The 26401-nt window shown below is 38.0% G+C and overlaps 2 protein-coding genes across 3 annotated transcripts; one reads left to right on the plus strand and one right to left on the minus strand.

Annotated features, from left to right (window-relative positions):
* Nucleotides 1-3573: 3573 nt before the first annotated feature.
* Nucleotides 3574-16693, plus strand: Tig (Tiggrin). 2 transcript variants are annotated; one of them, XM_036360030.2, is made up of 4 exons: nucleotides 3574-3902; nucleotides 9185-9512; nucleotides 9579-16273; nucleotides 16338-16693. In XM_036360030.2, the coding sequence occupies exons 2-4, from the start codon at nucleotides 9221-9223 to the stop codon at nucleotides 16413-16415; spliced, it is 7065 nt and encodes a 2354-aa protein (XP_036215923.2). In that variant the 5' UTR covers nucleotides 3574-3902; nucleotides 9185-9220; the 3' UTR covers nucleotides 16416-16693. The 2 variants fall into 2 exon arrangements, with proteins under 2 accessions (XP_036215923.2, XP_036215921.2); XM_036360028.2 differs by having other exon boundaries at nucleotides 3575-3902; nucleotides 16335-16693.
* LOC106621900 (uncharacterized) lies at nucleotides 16519-26162 on the minus strand. The gene is made up of 4 exons (XM_036360031.2): nucleotides 24389-26162; nucleotides 20440-20551; nucleotides 20272-20357; nucleotides 16519-19192 (listed from the first exon to the last, which is right to left on the minus strand). Exons 1-4 carry the CDS (start codon nucleotides 25066-25068, stop codon nucleotides 18298-18300), a joined length of 1773 nt encoding a protein of 590 aa, XP_036215924.2. The 5' UTR covers nucleotides 25069-26162; the 3' UTR covers nucleotides 16519-18297.
* Nucleotides 26163-26401: the final 239 nt, after the last annotated feature.

Raw genomic sequence — 26401 nt, forward strand, 5'->3', positions numbered from 1 at the left:
TGATATGAGCATTCAGTCTTAAAATATATATACATATTCAAATGTTTGTGCATTTATATGTCATCGATTTTGCAAAATGTTGTAAAACCATTTTTTATTGCTGGCGTTGTTTGATAAAAAACAAACAATAATTCAAATGCAAAAACAATGCATTTTTTATTAAAATTAAGTTTTTCGTTGCAAAATTTCAGTCTTGACGCCACAATTGGTAGAGTTATTGCAACATTGTGTTCTCATGTCGAAAACTGCTTACACCGAAACGATTTGACAGCTATTTTATAACCGGACAAGGGTACGATATCTGCTTAGTAAAAGAAAATTTTTTTTAAAGCAATATTTTATGAATAAATAAAAATAATGTTTAATAATTGCAAATTAATTTTGAAAAATTCCCGTAGTCTATCTCCAGGCAAACAAACGAAAGAAGGCGTCTGGCCGTGGGGAAGATTTATCTGTTTAAAATTATTTCAAATCTATAAATCCAAAAAAATTTATTATTACTAAATATGCAGAATACAGGTAAAGATCGGAGGACTCTTCAATATATTTATAATTGACAAAATGGTGGCTTCACAAAAAAGCTCGTTTTTGTGAAAAAATTTACACTTGAAGTCAATATTATTACTTCGATCACTACCTGACAGATATGTATAACTATAAAGGTTGTGTGAAAATTTCCAGTCAAACCGTAATCAAAAGTGAACCAGTTTGAAACTAGTGCATTTTCCCACACATCCTGGTTACTTTGAATATGCATTTAAGTATTCTACTTTTAAATTGAGAAGAACCCAAAATATACCATATATTGCTTTTTTGGTAAAAGCGATTATACCGTCCGAAATATTATTCGGCCATACGTGACAAGTATTTCAATCAGCAATTATAAAAAAATTAAAATTTTTAATGAATGGCCAAATAAGTCTATGGGAATTTGTGCGCACAAACATAGCAATGAGCGAAAAAGAACATGCTACTGATTAGGTGGACGTGAGCAAATCTGCATTGGAGGCAAACAAATAAAGAAATACAATTTCAATTATTGTAAATATAAATTTTGTACTCAAATTTGTTAAAATTTATTTATTTTCGTTGAAAGAAAAAAAAAAAACAGTTTGCTGTTGATCAATTACAAATCGTTTTTTTTTATTTGCATTAGATAACCACTTAATATTGCAACGATCAGTCTTTGTATACTAAAAAAAATGCAATAATCACAAAAACTGTGGAGAAAACCGCAGAATATTAACAGAATTTCTTATTTTGTAATAATTAAAAAATATTAAAGATGGATAATGAATACTTAGATTAAAAAATATTCGCCGAAAACCATTTTCATAGCAAAACAATAGGAATTTGCAGAGTTTTTAATATTCCTATAGGTTAAAAGGCTTAAAATATGATTTGAGAAAAGTTTCGGATTTATGGGTTAGCATTTGGTATTTTCATGGTATTCCCGATTGCTTAACTTACAGTATGGTGATCTAAGGGTCTACCACATATGTTTCTTATATTGACTTTTTTTTAAGAAGTGTTAATTTCTCCAAGACATGTTTACTGAATTAAGATTAGTTTACAAATTAACGGTTGTTAGGGTTAAATCAACTTGAGAACTAGACCAAAGTCCACTGGCATTACAAAAAAGCTGGCATATTCAGTTCAAAAGTTGGAAGTGAGTTGATGAGTTTGAATTAAAAATTTATAAGGAATGAACTGTTGCTATCGTAAAAAAGGTAAATGCAAAAATCCCCTTATAGTTAAAAATTTTCACAATATATGGTACATATGGTATAATTTAACTGTTAAATTAAGTGGACATGTTTTTATATACTGTTTTTCATGTATTATTAATTTCTACAAGACATATGTGCTGAACTTAGTTTAGTTTACAAATTAAAAATTATTAAGGTTAGTACCCCCCTTATGATTTATAGCAAAATACACTGGAACAACCAATAAGATTGAGAGACTCATCGAAGTTATAAGTGAGTGGTTCAGTATAGACTTAAAATACCTAAATAATAACTTTGAAAGGGTTCATCAAAAACGAGCGCATAAAAAAATTATTTTAAAAAATTAAATAAAAATCCCCTTATCAATCAAAATTGACACAATATACTTAATCGTTTGACCAAATGATGTGCGCTATAGTTTAACTGTTAAATTATGTCTAAAATTTTTATATCCTGTTTGTTCTTCAAATTTGCGAAAGAACCACAGATATTAATTACTATGATAACATAAGTAGCAAGTGAACATTTTGTGGTCGGAAATGCCAAACAAGTGGAAATCCGTAGCGCCTTTTTTACCTTTTTGCATCACCAATTTCGTTCTAGAAATGCCACTTAAGCCATTTAACCTTAAAAGGTCGTTGTGAAGTGAAACCGCAACGCATGCGTAAATTCACTAGAAAACAAAAAAACAAAAACAAAGCAATGAGAATAATATAAACAAAATAATAAATATCAACAGCTAGTTATTAATATAAAAAATTAAAAAGCGGATTTAAGTAAACATTTCAAATTCATTCAAAACTCGCTAAATATGAATCACATTTTTGCATTCGAACGGAAGCGGCGAATATGCGCAAATATTTATGTGTGTTAATATTTATTGACATTGCTAAAAATTATTAAAATTTTCTGAGAACTTAGACGACTAAATGAGATTTTAGGCATTTAAGTAGCGATTAAGGAACAGGTGTGTGAAAATATTTATGAAAAGTTTTTTCGCTAAATATGATTTTTTTTAATAAATATTGTTTATAAAACAAAAATTAATAAACAAATTGTTTAATATTTGCCTACATTTAGATTTTTGAATCTAGAAAATAATTTTTTACATTTTTTATAATAAAGTGAATAACAAAAAATTCAAAATTCCCTTGGGAAATTTTTGTTTGGCATTTTGACGGGTTAGTTTACATTAAAAAGCTGTATATTCCTATCATATAAGCAAGCTGTAAACAATTTGCGTGATAAGCGCCGTGATAAGCGTGAATAATTTAATAATCAACCGATAGCCACTGAATTCATTAAATCGATCACTTATAAAAATAATATTTACATTTAATTCTTGGAAAACCAAATTTGAAACGCACAAAAATCGAAAAGCACATACGTACCAACATACACACATACATACATGCAAACATACAAACACCCAAAGCAAGCACCGTCGCAACCAAATCTGTTGTCACTGATGACTTAATAACCTCAACAACAGACCTCATACGCCTCGTCTGACTACTTGTCTCGTGTACCATACAACAACGGCTACGTCATCGATGCGGCTGCCGGCCAAAAACTAACTCAGCACATTAATGTTTTATTTTCTTGCTTGCTTTTGTTTTTATAGCAAGTTATTGCGCTTGTTACTGTTGCTTTTGTTGTTGCATTATTGTGTTTTGTTTTTAGCTGTCTATGAGAAGAATTACTTTCGGCTTCGTTGAGTTCTCAGCTCAGCGATCAGCATTCAGCCAGACGCACACAGTCCACTGCATACCAACACATATACACACAGCGGCATAGCGGCACAGCGGCGATCGTTTTCATTTAAGTTCGTTACTTCGATGATTTTGAAATCAGTTGGACACTTGTGGTCGTCGCGTTCAAATCGGAAAAGTTTTCGAAATCAAAGTGTGCTCTAGAATAGTGTTGTGCGTTTGTGTTGGTGTATTGGCACTTGTAGAATTAGATTGAGCACCACTGCCGTGACGTGTGTTTGTCTGTGAGTGCGCGCGCCGAAGGTCCTTGCTGAAAGGATCAAGTGTGAAATTTGTGATATTTATTTAGAAAATTATACATTCGAAAACGGGTGTAGTGAGAAAACACTGCCAATTACTTTGAAGTAAATAGTTGTAATGGAATATTAGTGGATTTCACTTGAGCATAAATTTATTGAATGTGAGTTTCTGCATTACGGTAAATAATTTCATAAAAAATTTTCAAAGTTTTTGTTAATATATTTTTGTTACAAGTGATTTTGGAAAATTACATATCTATGACAAAAGTTCGCAAAAATATTTTTTTTTTCGATTTTTAGAGGAAAATTTGAAATTCTTTTAATGTTTGTTAATACTTTTGGTTATATGCAGTTTTCGAAATATCATATTCTTGAAAAACTCAAAAATAAGTTCGAAAACAAATTATTGTTTTAAATTAATAGATGAAAATTTGAAATTGTTTTAATTTTCATTAACATTTTTTTTACATGAAATTTTCGAAAATTCCATATGTATGAAAAACTCAATACTAAGTGCGAAAAATATTTTATTTTTAATTCTTGCTGAAAGATTAAAATTATTTATGTTTTTTGTGGAACATTTTTTGTTACATACACTAGTTTAAAATTCTTTGTTTTTGAAAATTTCAAAATTAAGTTCGAAAAATTATTTGTTTAAATTTTAACTGGAAAACCCGAAATTACTTTTAATTTTTGTTTATATGTTTTTGTTACCTTAGTTTTATTGTTTTTGTTACATGTTGAAAAATAAGAAAGCTAAATTTTATTATTTGAAAATTAAGTAGAAAATTTAAAATTACTGAATCAGGTATGGAATGAGTACATGTTTTGTACAGTATTTATATTGAACTTTTCAAATGTAGCAATTATTTTAATTTTTAATAAAGAAGCTTGTTTTAGAAGAAAACAAGACGATAAAATAGATGAGTTTACGAACTACAAATTTTTTAATTTAATTTTCAAATAAATATTAAAAAAATTAAAATAAAATTGTGAAATAAATTCAGTTGAGCGTTCAATTATAAAATTTAAAACAAATTAAAATTCTTCGAATTTAATTTCAAAATATGTCTCAGTTGTTATTCTATGAGTTATAGCCTTGTTTATAACGATAAATAATTAATAATTGAAAATCTCATACAAAAAACTTCTATACTTAATTTATGAAATATTTTGTGGAATAAAAGTTTGACAACGTTTCGAAAGCACAGAACGTAAGTTTTCGAACTGCGATAAATAAGTTTTTTTGACTTATTTTCTTAGTATTATTTTGTGAAAGAATTTTTTTTTGCAATTTATAAATAAACTGTTTTTTTTTTTTTTTAGATTATGGTTCAATTTAAAATTAAAATAATTGTCAAAAATATATATCATTCAAGTATTTAGAAAATTTTTTAATTCATATATATTTTTGAAAAAAAAAATTTCTTTGTGGAATTTATATTTTTAGCATTTAGCTTTTATAAATTTTATTATTTGAAAAAAAATTTTAATAGTTAAAATTTAAAACTAAAATCATTTTCGAATAATAGCTGTCATTGAAATATTAAGAAATTAGATATGCGAACGCGAACTTTCTACTTTTAGTCGAAAATATAGAGAAGTATTTGGTGTAGAGTCTAGTGTAAAACCTCTGAAGCTTAAATAAAGCGAATTGGAAATTTATATTGAAAAAATGGGGTGTGAAAAGTGAAAATATTAAGTGAAAGATCAATCCTGCTTTGTCGCATTATGATGGCAAATGGCGCTGAAAATAAATTTTCAAATATTGACCTATTGAGCTTATCGAAAGCGAAAATCGCTTGTAAATAACATTACTCATGGAAAGATGGGATCGCGACCTTAATGGAATCTAAAAATAAATTGTAAACATGAAAGGCATCTAGTCTTTTCTATACACCACGCACACAAATTTCGGTAGGGTTTCAAAGACTTTTCTTCACTTACTAGCATGGTAATTTAACACTTTATGGGCTCTATCACGGTCATAGCGCTATGAATCACAAATAATCCTATTACTAAGCTTTATATTCACTTTTTGGTAGTAATGTATCTCATATACTCTTGGCATTGGTTGCATGCACATAGGGAGCCGCTCGACTGTGCGTATGAGTAACATAAATCTTTCAGAAGACTTTACACATGTAATTCGTTGATTTGCTGGCAGCAAGCTAATGGATTTGCTTAAGTGCACACTTTGACTCTTTTACTATTGCCGTAATTAAAAATACAAACACTATAATAAAAACAGCAATAAAAACAACCGGCTTCCTGCACACACATTAGACATCTACATTTTGAGGCAGCTATAGAAGCTACAAAGCATCAGCGCTGATGATGCTAAGAGTCTATGACTAACAATGAGTTTCCCGAAAACTAGATTTTCCACTTTTACTGCTGACATTATTCGCTGTGTTTTAGTGCTTTTTCCAATTTCATTGCCATTTGACGGGGTGTGAATATGTCAAACGCTCAATGACAGCGCGGATGATGAATTGGAAGTCATCAAAATATATATGAAATGGAAATGTAAACGCATACTCTAGGGGTCTGTGGCGCTGGCCACGCACTTGAATCATCCGTGTGACAGCGGTATAAAAATATCAGATTGTAAAAAATCAAAAGAAAAAAGTCATAAAATGCGCGGGGCATAAATCTGTGGAAAGTAAAATGTGACAGTCGAGAAAATATGAATAAATGTGTGTGCAAATGCCAGCAGCCAGCTTTATAAATAGACACACTTGTGTGTTTGTGTGTGATTTAATTAAGGCAGAGATGCAGAACAACACTACAAAATAAAATAAAAATAAAAATAATAAAATATGTCTGTCTGCCGTGGCGTTCGATGCGTGTCAAGCGACGCATTGCGTTGGCGTGTGCCACCCGCGGCTGATATATTGACAGCGTGGCATATCTAAGTACAAACATATGCGTATCGTATGGATGTATGTGTAGTTGCATTTCTATGTTGCAGCACGCTGAAGTGGCATCTTGGCATAGACTTTCTTTTTAGTTTTATTTAATTTGGAAACTTCCTTTTTCAAGTGCTTCGCTTGTTGCGACTATTTTTATGCCGCGCCCGTTGACCCAATTTTTCCAAAATTAAAGCATATCTTTAAATAGCTTAAATATTTTGGTGAAATATCACTTCTAGTTAAAGTATTTTCAGCGTTTTACTTTATCATTGCAGCGCTTTCCGGTGACATGTTGTACGATTTATGTTTGCAGGCACTGTTCGGAAATTCTAATAAATTAAATAATTAGTGTTGCAATTTGTTGGAAATGCAATGCTTTAAAGCGTCGCGGCTTGTTTTAGTTTAATTTATATGCTCGCAGGCACATGAGGTTAAGTTAAAGAGTGTATCGTGGTGGTAGATTTATTTGGTAGGGTGGGTAGGGTGTAAAGAAATTTGATTTGTTTGAAAGTGATTTTTTTTCTTATAGAATTTATAATTTGAATTATTATGGGTGATTTGTTTAAGAGTTTTTCTCATAATATTTTGTACGCTCACACAGTTAGGTTCCTTTTTCGCAGTTTTTTATAGCTTAGAACAAGAAATCTTATTTATACAAGTATATATTGTTTTCAGAATATTTTTATAATAATGAAGTAAAAAACGAATGAATTGTATGGAACTATATTGGGTCTACATCAAGAAGATTAATTTATTTTAAATTTTTTATCACATTATCTGCCGAGCATATGCAAATCAAAACCGTGCAATTGCTGGGTCGAAGTCCTTACAATAAATAAAATTCGATATTACATAAAATAGAAACAAGAAAAAACTTTAACTATTAAATAAAAAAAAGTTTCCTATACAAGGACTTAATTCCGATCATTGAGTTTGTATGGCAGCTACATATATGCTATATTGGTTCGGTATCGGCCGTTCAAACAAAGGAGCAGTTTCTAGGTATCTCACAGACAGAGCTTAAATTAATGAATCACTGGACTGAGTTAATTAAAAAGACTGAACCAAACTGTGACTCTCAAAGATAGTGAGATAATGTTAGACACTATAACTATGTAGTGAATCTTTCGCTTTTAATTTGTTAAACTCCGACAGCACTACTGACCAACCATGCATGTTTTTAAGCACTTCCATGAAAAATTAGATTCATTAATCGGCTAAAATATATTTTCAAATCCCTCCTTAAAACATATGAATTCGAATTTAAGACGAAATGGGCTTACATGAATTATTAGACGTTTTATAAAGAATGTTCCGAATTTCACTTGCTTTTTCTAGAAATTCTCAAGGGTTTATAAACCATAAAGTTTATAGAGCAGATCTCTGGCTTGATTTAGAGCTCTCTGCTAGATTGTAGTTTTTCGTCAGTTAATCGAATTGCAGATACCTAAATTGTTAGATTGCTTAGTATATCCGATGAAAAGAAAAAGTTATCGAATAAAAAAGACTTAAACCACACATAAGTCTAAAACTATATTTTTGCTAAGTTGGGTTTGAAAGTGAATTTTCATCATTGTTTCAACATTTGTGTTTCTTCGATAAAGTTTTCCATGATTTTTTACCTACAAACTAAAAATATCTGAAAATAAGAAGCTTCGAAAATTGAATAAAATATGTTTCAATAAAAATTCGAGTCTTTTAAATGAATACACCTGATGACCATAAACTGTCTTATCAGTTCTATTATTTCGAACAAAAGCTGTTTGTTTCTGGCCGGATGTAAGATCCATAAATTTTCGGCATTTTATTGCAGAATATTTTGATTTATTCTTCAAATCGACCGCTTTTTCGCACAAAACGAAGCAAACCAACATAATTAAATTTTTAAAATGCTAAATTTACATTGAAAATATTTGTTTTATATTCCAAAAGTGCTCATGAAATCGTCATTTGCTTATAGCATGTGTGTACCTAGGCGTTAAAAGTTTCAGAGGTCAAAATATTGAACTTTTTCGAAAGCGCATCTACATAACTTATCGCCGTACGGTATATTTAAATGCGTATCAAGGCTGATGAAACTGTGTGAAAATAAATAATAATAATAAAAGCTCAGCTCTGGTGCTGTGTAGAATAAATAAGCGAGAATTGAACTAGATTGCTTGATTCATAAGGAGCGTAGCCGATTATCGCGCGTATAGCTGATATAGACGTTACAACAAAGATACAAACATAAATGTGTTATTAAATAAGCGCACGTTTTGAAGATAGAAACGCTTACGTGGTTATTTGTTTAACATTAACAAATTTGTTATTATATAGACATATATTATTATTATATATAGATTTACATTGTATTATAGTTGACGAAATATGTTAGGTTGTGCGTTGCTGTTTTGAAACGCAAGCACTTTTATGAATTATGTCATAAATAAGGGTGTTCATATTTGCACTCAACCTACATAACTGTATTTTATAAAAAAAAAAAAAATCAAAAGTTCAATCTCTTTCTCTCCCACGCCTCATTTCAGACTCATACTCAACTAGTCAGCTAAAATCCAGAGAAAATGAAGGCTTGGTGCCTTGTATTGGCGCTACTTTGCGTGGCGCAATGGCGTACGCATGCCTACAGCGTCGGTAGTACGTCGGGCTATTCGACCTCTTCACGCTACGCTTCGTCCTCGTCGTCGTCGTCCGCTTCAAACGTCGGCGGCAGTACGTCGTGTTGCCAGCTAAGTTCCTGGGCGTATGCTCACTTCGGTGAGGTGCGCCAATTCGCGAGTCGCCTGAGAATGGAATATAATTACATGTCACAAGGCAGCAGTACGGGCTATCGTGTACAAGGCGCGTCGTGGGATGGTGAGTTATTGCAATGAAATATATGTTTTTTGAGCCATCTGCAATTGAAATTTTTGCTTTCTCCAGAAAATATCATCAATTTGACGGGCAAAACCGCTTCCGAACTAGACGCACTCGTACGTCATGTGAGCGAACAGCTGGTGACCGATATGCGTAAGGGACTCTTGCCTTACAGCACTATTGCAGCACCGAACTTTTTCGAATCGAAAGCCGCCGAGACGCTTGAGTCCATCATTGCAACTAGCGAAGATTTTGGCCAACAACAACAACAAGAAATCGATGTAGGTCACTTCCAACCGGTCGATCTATCCAATTTCGATGAGGTACGCAATTATGCTTATCCAGCCGAAGTAAAGGTGATCGATGGCAAGACTTATGTGGTGCATAAAAATTGCACTGAGGCGAAAAAGGTGAGCGGTGAAGGCAGTTACGGCAGTCCATTGGTCACCATACGCAGTCGCAATCGCACCACAATCACCACAAGTGATGGCGCACCCGCATACACATACGGCGCTGGTGGCTATAGCAGCGATTCTTTGACGGCTGGTGGCGTTAACAGATATCCAAGTCCAGTTTATGGACAACCGGGTGGCAGTAGCAGCACGACCACTACCGTTAGACACAAGATTTATGATTGGGCCAACCAACATATGGAACCCAGTGTATTGGGTTATAAACCAGTGGTAAATGTTGCAGGCAGTGCAGATTGGCAAATGGGCGCATATAGACCAGTTCCACAAACACCTATTGTGGGCAGTTCGAATGCTGATGTAGAAACTTTTGGTGCTGACAATCAAGTATTTCAGCCAAGTTTCTCACCCGGCTCAACGGTGACTGTACGCCGTTATAATAAGACAATCATTACAAATTCAGATGGCACAAATTCCGTTAGTGGTTCCGAACTAAATCGCAAGTGGGTTGATGGCAAGCTAGTCTACGACTCGCAGCGACCATTTGGAGAATGGTCTGTCCCACGCGGTGAAGCTTGGAAGCAGGAAGAGCGCGAACGGTTCTTCTGGCTCTTGTCACAGGGTAATGTTACGCCACAACGCTTACAGGAATGGCAGCGACAGCAAGAGGAGCGCTTATTGGCTATGGCTGAACGTTACGGCACCACTATTGATGCTATACAGGAATGGCATCGCAGCGAATTAGATCGTTATCGCGTGTTATTGGGTCAATATCAAGCGCAAAACCCGAATCTTACCGGCTGGAAGCGAACCGAAGCTGGACGCTTAGACTGGCTGATACATCAGAATAGTGTGACACGTGAAGAACTCGAACGCTGGCAGCGCGAAAATAATGAGAAGTTGGTGCAACTGGCACGTCAGTACAACATATCATTGCAGGAGCTGCAGAACTGGCAAATCGAAGAATTGAATAGGCTGTATGCTTATTTTAATGACCAGAATAACTCGATGATTTCAAGGCCAATAAATTCCGGTTCGCTGCGCACCAACGAGCAAGAACGTTTGGAGGAGCTGATTCGACAGCATAATGCCACAATTGATCAACTCCAAAAATCCATACGCTTAGACCAACAAAAGCTCTCAGATTTGGGTAAGCAATATCGCGGTAATGTACAAGATATGCAAAAATGGTTGAAGGATGAGTTAACGCGTCTGAATGGCGTAATCAACGAACATCGTAGTGAAGTGACACGCGTCACGGAATGGCAACGTTCTGAGCGTGAACGTTTAGAGAATGTGGTTAAGCAGCATCGCGGTTCAGTAGAAGAATTGGAAGCGCAAATGGCACGTGATCGCAACTATATGAAGTCGTTGGCTGCGAAGTACCACGTTAGTCTGGAAGAGCTCGAGAAATGGCAAAGCGCTGAACTGGAACGTTTGCACAGTCAGAGTCAGACTAAACTTGAGTTGGATATCAAAGAGTGGCAGCGACGTGAACGTGAACATCTCAAGTCAATTGTGAATAAGAACGATTTAACCATTGACGAATTCCAAGCGAAGATTATGAGTGATCGCTCACGGCTGGAAGATCTGGCACGGACTTATAAGATACAAGTGTCCGAGGTTGAGGAATGGATTAAGAATGAAATCAAAAACTTCCAATCGCAGGGTCTATTAAAGGAGGTCGAGAAAGAGTTGGCAGCTTGGCAACAGAAGGAGCGTGAACGCTTGCTTACCATCGTTCAGCAAAATGAATTGACAGTTGAAGAGCTGGAGAAGAAGATAAAAGATGATCAATCGTACTTATACAGAATGGCCAACATGTATCAGGTCAAGGTTGAAGAAATTGAAGAGTGGCTGAAAAAGGAACTGTTGCGTTTGCAAGGTGAGGGCCTAATTAAGGTGGAGGATCTAAAAGACTGGCAGAAGCAAGAGCGCGAACAAATTTTGAAGATTGTGCAAGAAAACAAGTTGACAATTGAAGAATTTGAGAGGAAATTATTGGCCGATAGACAACGCCTGCAAGATCTCTCACAGACATATAACGTGCAAACATCTGAGATTGAAGGTTGGATCAAGAAGGAAGGTGAACGTCTACAGAGTTTGGGTCTGTTGCAGATACAGGAACAGCTGAATAATTGGCAGAAAAACGAACGTGATCGTCTACTTGAATTGGTTAACAAGAATAATCTCTCCATTGACGAATTGCAAGAGAGTATCACAAAGGATCGTCAACATGTTTACACACTGGCTCATCAGAATCAAGTACGCGTCGAAGAAGTCGAAGAATGGATCAAGAACGAGATACATAGACTGCAACAAGAAGGCTTGATTGAAATAGAGAAACTTAAGGACTGGCAGTCACAATGGCGTGGCAATCTCACAAACATGGTCAAAGAGCGCGACTTCACAGTTGAAGAGTTCCACAAGTGGTTACTGGAAGATCGCAAACGTCTGCAAGATCTTGCCATGCAACACAATGTGCACATCGAAGAAATTGAACAATGGGTGCGCAATGAGGAACAACGATTCATCAGTATGGGTTTGCTGAAACCGAACGAGAAGCTTACCAACTGGCAAGAGGTGGAACGTCGTTACTTGGAACGTATCACACAGGAACAGTATCACTCCACCGAGCAATTGGAGCAGCGTTTACGCCAAGATCGCGAGTTACTAGAGAAGTTGGCACGAGATTATAGCGTACAAGTGGAGGAAATCGAACAATGGATGAAGAAGGAGTTGGCGCGCTTGCGTGATGATGGTCAATTGCAAATCGACAACCTAACTGCTTGGCAAATTGCGGAGCGTGAGCGTCTCGAGGAGTTGATTAAACAAAACAAGGTATGGAGCGTTGAAGAATTTGAGAGTGAGCTACGTCAAGATCGTGAACACATGCAGAAGATGGCCTTCCAGTATCACACCTCTGTCGAGGAGATTGAGAAGTGGATACAATCGGAGGTAGAACGCTTACGCCAACAGGGAAAGCTCAATATAGAGAAACTTACAGAATGGCAGCAGGCCGAACATGATCACATTTTAAGTTTACTGCAACAACAGTCCTCGATTACAGTGGAAGAGTTCGAGCAGAAAGTGCAGAAGGATAGGCTTTTCTTAGTCAATTTAGCCAATCAATATCACGTCAGCGTTGTCGAGATCGAAGCTTATGTGAAGAAGGTCATTGATGATTTGCACAACAAGGGCAAATTCGAAGTGGAAAACCTGCAGACTTGGCAGTTGGTCGAGCGCGACTACATCAAGCAGTTGATTCAACAATACCAGAATGGGCTGTCTACCGCCGATTATGAGCAGAAATTGCTTGCGGATCGCGCGCATTTGCATCAATTGGCTGATCAATATCGCGTCAACATCGAGCAAATCGAGAAGTGGATGATTGAAGAGTTGAAACGCTTGCGCAAAGACTCAGCCGATCATGTGCAGAAATTGGCCGATTGGCAGGTGGCCGAGGCGCAACGCTTAAAGGAGCTCATACGCCAAAATAACCAACTGAGCTATGTGGAATTCGAAGTGGAGCTCAACAATGAGCGTCAACGCTTACAAGAACTGGCCAAACAATATTCGGTCAGTGTTGAGGAAGTTGAGACATGGTTGCGCCAGCAGCTGGTGAATCTGAAGGCCACTGGTCAAGTGCAGGTGGAAAATCTCACACAGTGGCAAAGCGATGAACAGAAACGTTTGATTGACATGCTATTACAGCAACAAAATAGTATCAGCTATGATGAGTTCGAGGCTCAACTGCGTCGTGATCGCGAACGTTTACAAAAGTTGGGACGAGAGTATAGCGTAAGTGTAGAACAAATCGAAACATGGATGCGCAATGAACTGCAACGTTTGAAGAACTCGGGTCTGTTGCAAGTGGAACAATTGACACAATGGCAGAGAACTGAACGCGATCACCTACAAGACTGGCTGAATCAGCAAAACAATGCCACCACATATGTGGAGTTCAACGAATTCTTGCGTCGCGATAAGGAACGTTTGGAACGTATTGCACACGACTATCACGTAACAGTCGAGGAAGTAGAATCATGGGTGCAGCAGGAAGGTGCACGTCTGCAAATTCTTGGACTGATTGAACGACCACAGAGTTACATCAGCTATGAGGGACATAGTGATAATGATCAATGGAAGATTTACACCTTAGCGCACTTGAAAGCTGTCGCACAAACAGTGCCGATGAGCTGGCAAGATTTCGAAGACTATTTGGTTAAGGAACGTATGCGTTGGGAGCAATTCGGACGCCAGTATGATGTTAGGGTGGAAGAAATCGAAGAGTACTTACGCGGGGAGGCACACAAGCTCAATCAGCAGGGTGTCATAACTGGTTCGGAAATAATTGAAGAGTGGGAGATTCACGAAAGCCAGTACATACAGAATCTAATTAACGAACGTTTACGCAAGCAACAGCGCTGGTCGATTGAGGAACTCGAAAGACAATTGAAACAAGATCAGGAGCATTTGCGTCAGTTGGCTATACAATACCACGTCACAGTGGAAGAGGTTAAGGCGTGGTACCAGCAAGAACTGCGACGTCTTTTAGATCAGAATAAAATCGTAACCGAAAGTTTGGTCGATTGGCAACGTCGAGAGAAAGACCGACTTTACCGCCTGGTCACACGTCAACCAGGTTTGACTGTCACAGTGTGGGAAGAACAAATTATGCGTGACAGAAATACGCTCAACAACTTGGCCGATGAATACCATGTGTCCATTGAGGAGCTCGAGACATGGATACGCAATGAGTTGAGACGTCTTGGCGAACTGGGACTTATACGCGATCTACACCAGTCTTTGGACTACAATAATTGGCAAAAGCAGGAACGTGAACGTTTGCGTGCTATTGCTAAGGACATAAGTATTACACAAACCGAATTCCTCGAGTTTATTGCTGCCGACACCGACTATCAGAACCGATTGGCAAAACTCTACGGCACCACACTCGAACAATTGGCGCCCTTCCAACGCATCGAAATCGATCATATGCAACGCGAAGGACTCTTGGATAACATAAAGCTGTTGACACTCGAGAAGTGGCAGAAACGCGAACGTGATCGTCTCTACAATTTGATAGGGAATCAAAACTTCAGTTTGAAGAAACTGCACAACTGGCAGCGTCAAGATGTCGTGCTTAACGAGTTGGCCGCCAGCTATGGGATTACTACGCAGGCACTGAAAGACTGGCAAATTAATGAATTCGAGCGTTTCTTAAGATTAGCTGAACACTACAGTTGGCAACTGAATCAACTGCAGAGCTTCCGTGAAAAGGAACTGCGTTACATTGAGTTCGTAATGCATAAGAAGACCACCAATGAGGTGGAGCGTATGAAGTGGAGTACGGAGGAGGCGAAACGTATGGCAGAATTAGGACGCAAGTCCGGTCTGAGAAACGAAGAACTAATCCAATGGCGTCGTATTCTTTACCTTCTCTCTCAGGGTTTGCTACCCATGGACGGTAGTACCGGCTTTGGCGGCCACGAAATTGGTGCCGGATCAACTAATCGCACCGCTTGGCCACATCAAGTGATCTCCAAGGATCGTGGCGATCAACCACCGCATGTATACGAAGATAATGTTGATCTCGAAGAGCCTGGCTTGGCTGGTCAAGATAACAATTTGTATCCACCACCATCCGCGGAAATGAAAGTCGAACCGACTACACAATACCCAGCATATGTTAGACCAGCTGCACCAGCACCAAGCGGTGGTGCGGGCGGACGTACAAGCGGTTACCGTTACAGCAAGAAGGAATACAAATTTACCGTGCCTGTGAGTGAAGTTGATGCAGTCAGTGCATCCGGTGCTAGCAGTGCGGGACGCGCTCGTTACGGACGTGAGCGTGAGTTAGATACACAGCAACAACAACAGCAAGTGGATGACTTCGGACAACAACAACAGGTTGAACTTGGTTGGAATGGCAAGTTGGAGGATGGCGGTCAAAAGCAACAAGTTGATCTGGGTTGGAATGGTCAGCAACAAGTGCAAGGCAGTTACGGGCGGGGTGGGGCCAGCGGTTACTCATCTTCGTCTTCTTCGGCTGCATCAGCACATAACTCATACGCTGGCGCGCGTGGTCAAGCCGTTTATGGTGGTCATGGACAACATCAGCAGCAACAACAACTACAGCAGCAGCGGGATGACTTCGGTCAGCAACAGCAGGAACAGTTCCAAGATTTTGGACAGCAACAGCAAGTAGAACAGGGCGACTACAAACAAAACGCATGGGATCAGCAGCAACAGCAGCAAGACCTGCAGGTCGAGGATCTCGACGGTACATTTGTGGGACAACATCGCGGTGCCAACCAGAAGCAGGTGTCCAGCACCGAAGCGAATGCAGTAAGTTTAGCCTATATTTCACACTGAGAAGATGTATTAATGCTATTATCTTTATTTATAGCAGATCGAGGTTACGGCTGAACCAGAAAGCTCTGGCATATGGGACTCATTCAAGAAGAAGGCTTCAGGGCTCTTTGGTTAAACTGACGACCAAATAAATATAGCTTAAAATCGATGATCCGACGAACGAAAAATCGACACTCTTTTGTGCATAAATTTCTTCATTTGTTATTAATGTAAATCTATTTCGTTTTTATGCTTTATTTTGTATTTTTATAAACAACGTGTCATATATTATTTGCTTTTGTTTGTATTTTTAATATTAGTTGCTAAGTTTTCTAAATGTGTACTCATACGCGAACGTTAAACGACTGCTTCGTTTTGTAATTAATTTAAATAAAATAATAATGGAATATAATACATCTTTTCTTTTGCTTACTCCATACTAACCTCTCAAATCTATATTCTAGTTTCTATGACTTCCTTGTCGAAGCTTCTTTGCTTAGTCTTGCACATGTTTGTTTTGTTTTATTACATATGTAGTAGTCTCGGTTTTTGTTAACTGTTAGTGTTTAACGGTACTTTAGAAATCTATAAAATGGGATATGCTGTAGTATTTAAGGATCTTCTGACGACTTCTTGTTTCAAATATATGTTTCAATGTATGTTTTCTCGTGATCCTAAACTTCGGTTGTGAAATGAAAAGGATAGCTCTCCTTAATCAGATCGATCCATAATTCAACGAAACTTAGATGGATATCTCTGAAATTATAATTGATCAGTACAACAAAAAAAGTACTTTATCTTGTTTGAATACGAAAATAAATTAAAGATAGGGTTTAAGGTCTTACGAAATCTTTTAAGAGACTTAAGGGCGCTGTTCACGCCAAAAAATTTCATGGGTAATTTTTAGAAAGACAACAGATAGCATTCGATATCGGAGGATGTCAATTAACTATGCTAGTCCACAAATGATTCAGTAAGAATGCTCTCACTGAAATTAGAAGTGCTTAATCAGAATATACCCAACACAAACGTGATTATAATAAAATATGAAAAAGAGACAAAACGGGCCTTTAGGCCGTTTGGTGCTTATTAAGGTTAAGTATGTGTTTCATTTATTCTTAACATAACAAGATTTAAGTTTTTTATATCTAGTTCCTAAAAATTCTGATCAATAAAAAAAAACTTTAATATTCTCTCAATGGTGCAAGCTAAATTCTATCCTTCGTCTCTAAAACAGAAACTGCTTATCTTACGAAGCTAATTTTCAACATTATTATTTGCTGTGGAAGTCTTCTCAACATTATGATACGTTACAACTACAAAAAATTATTAAATATTTTAACTGCATTTTCATATACATCTATACCTCGACCTTGGACTTTATAATGTTCGTACTTAATTAATTTTTCATAACACCCATATGAGACACAACGGTCATGGCAATTTGCTTTAAGAGTTCTTCCAATTTTGCAATAGGTTTGTAATTCTCAACCGATATGTGTATTCTTACGTCAGTTGGGTGAATATACTGTGGGTCCATAACAGCTTTCTTCTTATAGTTAATAAGATCATAATTGAGCCGAACGAGAGCCTTATAATGGATAAATCTGAAGGCGGGTAAGTGACTTGTTCAGATACGAATTTGGATTGACAAAATCAATGTGTTCTCATATAGGTTAAAATATCAAGCATCAAATCTTACGATTCTAGCCTGAACACTGCTCAAAACCGTTTCAGGCATACCCTATATTTTTACCCCTTCAGCACAACCAACCAAAACTGTACGCCCTCCTCAACGAAAGTTTCTCTCTACTTTACCGCCATGACCGTGTGTAATAGCTTTGAGACTAACATTAACAGTAACTGTAATTAAATATTATTTGTTATATACTTGTATATAATGATACTTTAGTCTAGGCACTTGATTATACAGTACATTCCAATCAACAATTGATATACTCTGCAAACCTAACTTCTCCTCAAATTCCTCTTATCAACCGCATGCCGCATACAGATGATCAACTAATATCTTTACGTCCATCCTCTGTGGTGTATTGTCCACCGATCATAAATTGCATACCCTCGCCCGTTTCGCTCTCACCCGCAGCTATCAGACCGTCGTCGTATAGTCCATCCCCGGTTTCGTCTAACACGCGGTTCTTCAACTGCTCAATCTGATGCAGCAGCTCGAGCGTCTCGTCATCCAAGTTATCGTCCTCGACGCGCAATTGTCGCTGCTGTTCCTCATCCTGATCCCACTCGAGCGACTCCGGCGTGGAGATGTGCGACCATGAGTTGTGCGACGAGCAGGTGCGTGTAAAGGAACTGTTACGTCGTTCGTTGATCGGTGGTGGCGCCACACGACGCGTGCGAATGCGCTGTTCACCGCGTTCAACTGCTTTGGCCGTCGCCAGCGCCATTGCTGCGGCGTTAAGTGGCGCATGCGGTAGCGACTGCGATTGCGAGTATGAAGCAAGTGAGTTGAGTTGATCATCGTCGTTGCTCAGATATTGCCATGAATCGTTGAGGTGTACGTGCAGCGGGTGATTGTCGTAAGTGTGGCTACGTTTGCTCAGACTCATCATGTGGTGGTTATTGTTGAGCGTGTGTAGGTGATGAATCGGTGTATTGTTGTTGGAGTTGGTATATTGCGCGAGGTTGTTGTTGCTATTGAGTGTGCTGGTGTGTAGTAGGGACTGAGTGCTGCGATGCATGTGCGGTGGCGGCTGATATAGTTGCCGCATGTGCGCATACTCATGCTCCCATTCCAGGTCGAGCGAGGAGCTTGCGCGCGAGCTGGCCGCGGCGTAATGAGCTTCGGTCAAGCAGTAATTGAGCGCTGACTCTTTGGCTAGTATGGCGTTGCTTAGTAAATTGTGTACGTCGAGGTTCTGAAGCTGAATGTCGGAGAGACTGAAGGGAATAATAATATTTAGGTTTTTATAAACGTGTGTGGCGCTAAAAAGTGGTGCTGCTTTATATTTCTAGTCAAGTAGTCTGTCCATTGAAAAGTAAATAAATCGAAATGCTAGTAAAAGAATAAAACACTTGCTATTGATCAGTACACATAGACTCACAGTCATACCCAAGAGTTTCTGCCCACTTGGGAAGCTGTAGCAAAAATTATACCTTCAAACAAGTAATCACTGCGGTGCTGCACTCATGGAAAAAGCAAAGAAACCGTTTTTATTCGCACGGCTACTGAGACTGAGCAGCAATCATCATTATTTCGAATATTGGTTAGGGCACAGTGATGAACTGTATATCCAGAAAACGTCCAAGGAGTACAATGCCTCAAAATGGCTCCCATAATTGAGTTAACGATTTCCACTGTCGAAAAATTTGGTGATGGGACGGAATGCTTCAGAATTGTGCTGCCTATTTAGAGACACGAAATGTTTTAATCTTTTACTAAATCTATTATGAAAGATCTGACTGTTCGAGTGGAGAGTATTTGGGAAGCTGTACATCTGCGTGAACAAATCATTATCTGAATATCTTCACCTTCGAAAACGGTTTACTATAAATGTAAAAACTCGGAACTAAGAAATCATACAATTCAATCCATAAATCTAGAAACAAGTTAGTATGCTACCTATCGAAAATAATTAAAATGAATTAGCCGCACCGCGTGGACAGTGTCCAACTCCGCTTCACTCCCTTCTAGAAGCATTTCGCAGTCGCGCAAGTTCTGGTTGATGTTCAGCGCTTACTGAGCTTACTGGAGGCATCGGTTCCAATCGGATGAAATTGGGGAAAGGGTGCGCTAGCAAGCTCATCGGCCTTGCTGTTTTCAGCGATTCTGTTGTGATCGGGCACCCACACAATTCTAATATAGAAGAAACTTCAAGCTATTACTAATGAAGTCATACACTCTGTCTCGAGGATCACAAGATCAGCAAAACAAAGTAAAAATCAAAACCACGCAACAATCGATGGAAGTAATGAAAAAAAAATGAAAGATTCTCTTTGACGAATATATATTCTCTCACCCTTCGGTTCCATTTCTATTAGTTAGTCTCGTGTATTGCATATCCTGTTGTTCCCAGAATTTGTCGATAAACTGTGGCCGCTTTTGCTAGAAAAAAATGTCGATTCAAGTAGTGAAAACATTTTTTGTTTTAATTTGATTGTTTTTCTTTGCACACTTTCCCACTCACCTTCGTTTTGAATTTAATAATGCGATATATGAAATTCTCTCTCGGGCATTTGTCGCTCGCATTCGACACGAGTTCCGCTTCTTGTTCATCTGTTGCATGTTGTTGCCGACGCCTATAAGTAGACAACACTCTGCTCAACAATGAACGCATAGCACGCGCTGAAGAGGTGAAAACAAATAAAACTCGCCATCGATACACACACACACACACACAATTGCAATCGCACACACTCGTATTTGGTTGTAAGTGTACTCATGTACTAATGGAAATAAAGCATATGTTATGACATTTGCCAACGAAACGGGGTTGCAATGATAGCACTAAACACGCTTTGCTGCCAAACAAAGCAGTTAATGAGCACCGCTGTCGCTAGCGCTCCTCCCCTCAACGGCTTGTTGCTCCGCAACGGTAGAACATGTTGCATGGCTTTGCCACTTGTAGTATACTTTTAGGCCAGTGAACCCATAAGTATTTGCACAGCACAGCATAAAACATTTGTATGCTCGCCTTCTCACCTCCCCACCACTCTCCCCTTCACTCGGCGACTTGGCAGTTGAGTAAATCTGCGCCGGTTTAGGCATTTCATATGCAGCTCAAGTGTGTCTCATCGGATTGTGGCTGTAGATGCACTTGGTGCGGTTTTTGTTTTTGTGTCTGTGTGTGTGTATGTGTGCAGAGATAAAAGCTATTTATGTGTTTATTTTAAGCCAAGGTTCATGCGGTCGCCGCGCAGATATTTACAATCCTACGCAGACTGCCAAAAATCCATTGTGTCTGCTTGTTGCTGCGAGCTCATGGCAGCATGCGGCTTGTGGTTGACTAAGAGCATTTGCAACCAGTGACCCAATTAAGGATTGTAACTAGCTCTCGTAATAAGTTTTGATTTATATAAAGCTTTTAGGAATACTGCCAAAAGCGTTAAGTGGGATGAACGTTAGTGCTACGTTTCGGATTTGGGTAGGACTCGATTTCGAAAGATAACCTATGTTACGTGTTGTAATATTGTCTTTAGTTCTGATAAGGCTAGCTTTAGAATTTGCTGAACTGTGAAGGCAAGTGCCAAAAATTTCTCTTCTTTCAAGGTGATAATATTCATTTGAGAGAACTTATGGGTAAAGCGAGCATCAAATAAATCCAAATTATTTTAGGAAATTTGTAGAATTAATAGTACATGGCAGGATATAAATCCGGGTCCGTTTGGGGTACGTAGATGCAATTGTATTGGGTTGGATACTAGTTCAGCGCTACCATCTGGAACCCAAGTAATTGTCTCATGTGACCTTAATGGTATTCTCTCATATACTCTCGTAGTTTTCAAAAGTGGGTCGTTAACAATTCAAGTCTCTGAGCAAGGATTCAGTATTAGAGCAAATTTCAACACGCGTAAAACTGATAGACTTCTAAAGAGTCGACCAAAACTCTTTTAATTAACCCAACATGACACATCTGAACAGCTTTGTAATGTCGTGCAACGCCATAAAATAACAAAATTTAATAAAATCAATAGCTAGTCCACATCAAAAGCCGAAATGCCAAGAGTTTTATCACAGATGTTAATTTACATTGTAGCTGCTTAAAGATGCCTTTGAGTGCATTTGAAATTACCACAGTCTAATTAAGTTGTATGCGTGGCAAGAGTAAGAATATCTATAAAAGAGAGTTTACTTTATTTTATGAGGGAAGACAGACACATTAAAGAAAGCCAGTGAAAGACACTGAGTGGAGATTGTGATAAGAGGGCAATATGCTGGCGTTACTAAGTGCATATATACTTAAAAATTTAGCACTGTGAACATTAGGGGATACCTAATTTTCTGGGAATAATATAAACTAATATTTAATGAAATACAATGAAATTAATTTTATGGTTGAAGAGTTTAGAGCTCATCTGCAGAATTGAATAATTTTAAAGGAATTTCTGGTAATTTGAAGTTTCGGTTATTTTGAATTAGAAACGGCTAATAATCGGAGTTACTAGTTCAGGAATGAGATTTCAGAGTTAGATACTTATTTGCAATCTCTAAGCGTTATCTCAAAGCTATAGCGGAGTACAATTCGGAGGTGTGATTTGATGGAAAGGTGAGGTAAAATTCAAAAGTGTAATCATTCTAAAGATATCATCTAAAGATATCATCAGGCAATCGGATGGATCACAGGTGGCGGATAGTGAAAGATCTTTAGATATAAGGGTTAGTTACGAATAACCAATATGTAGTCTCATAGCGTCCAACGGTTGGGAGGGGGGGGCATAGCCTAAGAGAGGTTTTGGGTTGCGCTGATTTCCTCATAAATTAGGTGTGCCTATGATCCCTCTATCGACATGGATGGTATTTTGGCCCCAATCAATAGCTATTAATTCAACCAAAACGTCAAGATTGGAAAGTATCCAAGCGGTAACCTGGTATCGGGAATTTCCTCTACCCCGGTAGCCTGCACAATAGATTTGTGCTTGTTATGTAACAATAACACGAGTTCAAGAGCAGAAACCACTTGAGGCCTTATTTTCCAGTGGGAGATACAGGAAATGGTGATATGAAACCAATAACAAATATTTTGCTGCAGAAAAGTCACAACCCTTATATGCATACATATGTACATATATAAAAAAATATACAAGTTAAGTGATTCAAATAGAAATGTGATACTAGAAGGTCATGCAATGAACGTACAAGGCGATGTTAGAAGGTATCTAAGGGGATGCTGCAGGCGAAGGCGTTGAATAAATTTCACTTGCGTAAAAGAAAATATATAAATCAGAAAGCGATGAGTATTGAGGCGAGTTACGTGGAATGGCAAGTGATGCCAAAGCAATCACGCAATTATGGGATGTGGAGGGCAGTTACTCATATTACCTAGTTGCCATGAAAGAGATGCTGTGAACATATATATACTTATATAAACATTTACTTTATATTAGGGTGAACCAAAAAAAAAAAAAAAAATTCAATATTTATTGAGCATATTTTCATTCTTTTGTGAAAAATATAAGTAGTTGTAAACATTATCATTTAGGATTTAAGGTTGGACTTTGACTTCGAATAACTTTTAGATGAATCGACTTAGATCATATTAGACCTTTTTGTAGATCGTCGAATTCTCTATAAGAATTAGTTTTCACTTTCACCACACAATGATTTGTTGAAATAAGAAAAGTCTGCTGTGCTATTTATATGGCAAATCAATAAAAAATCGTAATTGGCCACCTCTTAATATTAATATTGAGAGCTAAAACTTTACCAGAATTTTTTATACCTTGAACAGGGTATACACAACCTGAAATTTTGTACACGTGCCTTTCTTTCCAAAAAGCCGCTCATTTGTTAGCACTGTCGATATCTAACCACTATATCATATAGCTATTATATAAACTGAACGATCGGAATCAAGCCCTTGCTTAGAAAACTTTTTATATGACAATTTTAAGCAATGTTTTGTATTTGTGAAGGGTATTATATTTTCGGCTAACGTTTTTTCTAGTTTTTTGTTATTTCGGACGATATTTTAACGGTAGCTAAGCAAAAAAGTTGAACGTGTTTTTTTGGACAACCCTAATATATATATAATATATGCGAAACCATATTCGCCTACAAAGAAACCTTTGTCTGGCGACGCTTTAATGTTATTGAGTGCTTTCATTTAAAAATTTCCATTATAACAGGTATCCATGTCAATATGCAAGTGAAGCTGTATGAGCAACGAAGGTTTGCTATGTATGTGTATAACGCTACTTTTGCTAAATTAGATCAAATTTAATTATCTTCCAATTTGGCGTATACATAGCGGCATAACAAAATGGCAGTATTATGCGTGTGCGAGTGTATGTGTGTGCGTGTTATGTTGTACAACTTTTCGACTTCATATACACACTGCTCGCATCGCCGTCATGATACTCAAACTCACCACGCTGTCGCAATTACATTTTAATTAAGCGCGAACGCACGTCACTTACCACAAACAGGATGTTGCGGTGGAGGCCACACCGCCGCCATTAGCATCCTTCGACACGCAGCGCCCGAAACATGAGCCCATTGTTGTCGGCGTGTGGAGCGCTTGTGGCCAATGGGATTTACCAGCAGCCAGCCGCAATGAATTGGCTAACGGTGAATGCGTCTGTGTGCGTTTGGGAATAGCTGTTGTCTTGCCAACACAGCAACGTTGTAGCAATATCGTTAAGGCTACACCAATAACACAAACAAACACGTGGTGAAGCAGGTTCAATGTGTAGCGTATGGTCGTCAGGTGGGTGCGAGCGCTACTTCCGACGCTGTGGCTATAGTTGCCTGTGCAACCGTTTACTGCCACCAGAGTCAGCTGTGCTTGTGAATACCACTTGCACAGGCGTTGCACAGATTTTACCTTCGCTGGCCGCTGTGATCTGCACGCTAAGCTGGTTATGCGACGCACAGTTGACGAGCTCTTGTGGCTGCTGTGCGCTTTTGTTGTTGGCTTTTGCGGTAAAGTTAGTGACGCTGTTGTTGCTAGTGTTTTTGTAATGTTTATGGCTGCGTTCGTTGGCTGTGTTGCACTTAATTTTCCGTTATTATATTTTATGTAAGCGCTGCGTGCTTTAATTTTACGACAAACAGAGCAGCAAACGCAGAGCCGCCGAAGACAGGCATCCATTTGCATGGGAATGTATGCAGTTTTTCCAGCTGCGCGATGTCTTTAGCAAGAAATCTATATAATTTGTTGGGTAACTTTGGTTTAGACATTAGTGCATTTATTAGTTTTTGTTTGTGTAATTTGTAGTTGCTACTTCCGGCTTTTGTTATTGTTATTTCAGTTGTGCCAATGTTTTTGCTTTGGTTGTTGTTGCTGGTGTTACATGAACTTGTCTCGTGGCCGCCGATATGCTTTGGTTAAGTTGAAGTTTCAGTTTCAGCGTCGGCATTGGTTCAGGTCAAGGATTTTGTGGTGGTTCAATGTTGTTAAGCGCCGCAAAGTATGCTTCAATAATTACATATGTTTAGGGAAAACAAGTTTACAAGCGTTGTTTATTAAGTTTTTGCCATTTTCACAGCACTTATAGCAAATTGCTTTTCATATAAACACACACACTCACACATTGCTGTGGTAGCAAAACAAAGCGCTTGCCAAACGCTAGGCATTAACGCTAATCAATGTCGCTGCCTGCCATTTTCGATGCCTACTTTTGTGCGCGCACTAAGCGTACGTGAGTTTTCAATAATATTTTTCTTTAAGTTTGTTAACTTCTGCACCTTAGTTTAATTCTATTTTGTTTTATTTCACACAACAAAAGTCTTTTTAGTTCACTTTTCCCTCAAAGGCGTATGAGTAATTTTTAATCACTCGCCTTTTTCGCCATTGTTATTTTGTTCGCTTGTCACGACCGTGCCACATTCGCTGCCAACACAAAGCAACTTCAACCACAAATCAACCTAAACATGGTCAAAAGACAAAGGAAAAGCGAGTCAAGCAGCAAAAAAACAGCACCAAACACCCGCACGTCCGTGTAATAAAGTACGTGAAAGAATGAAAATAGAGAGCGCGTCAAAGTCTTCGCCGCCGTTCGAGTTGACGTTGTACAGCAACAGTGACTTCTGTTGGTGTTATCTGTGGCCCTTGTTTTGCTTTGAGTGCGTCACATCACTGCATGACACCGACACCAATGCCACAACTCTCACAACTATCATCGTACGCTGTGAAGCGCTCAGCTGCAAGCGCCCGCAAGCGTGTAAAAGTTCAAAACATAGTGCAAACAAACAAAGGCGCTCGTTGGGCTTATGCAGGTATGTAAAGTTATACTGATTTCAAAGAACTCGCTTAAATTTTTTCTGTCATAATTTTGACTTTTACCTATTTGTTGAGCTTTTTTGTTTTTGCAATAGCTCGCCTGCAGTCCTAGTTGTTTGTATGTGAGCGCTCTTTGGGAGTGCATCAGCTGTTGTGCTGTCAAAATCAAAATGTGTTTGCTCCCTGGTGTGGCGTTGAGCTTTTACTA

This window comes from Bactrocera oleae, chromosome 3 (assembly GCF_042242935.1).
Source record: "Bactrocera oleae isolate idBacOlea1 chromosome 3, idBacOlea1, whole genome shotgun sequence".
NCBI lineage: Eukaryota > Metazoa > Arthropoda > Insecta > Diptera > Tephritidae > Bactrocera > Bactrocera oleae.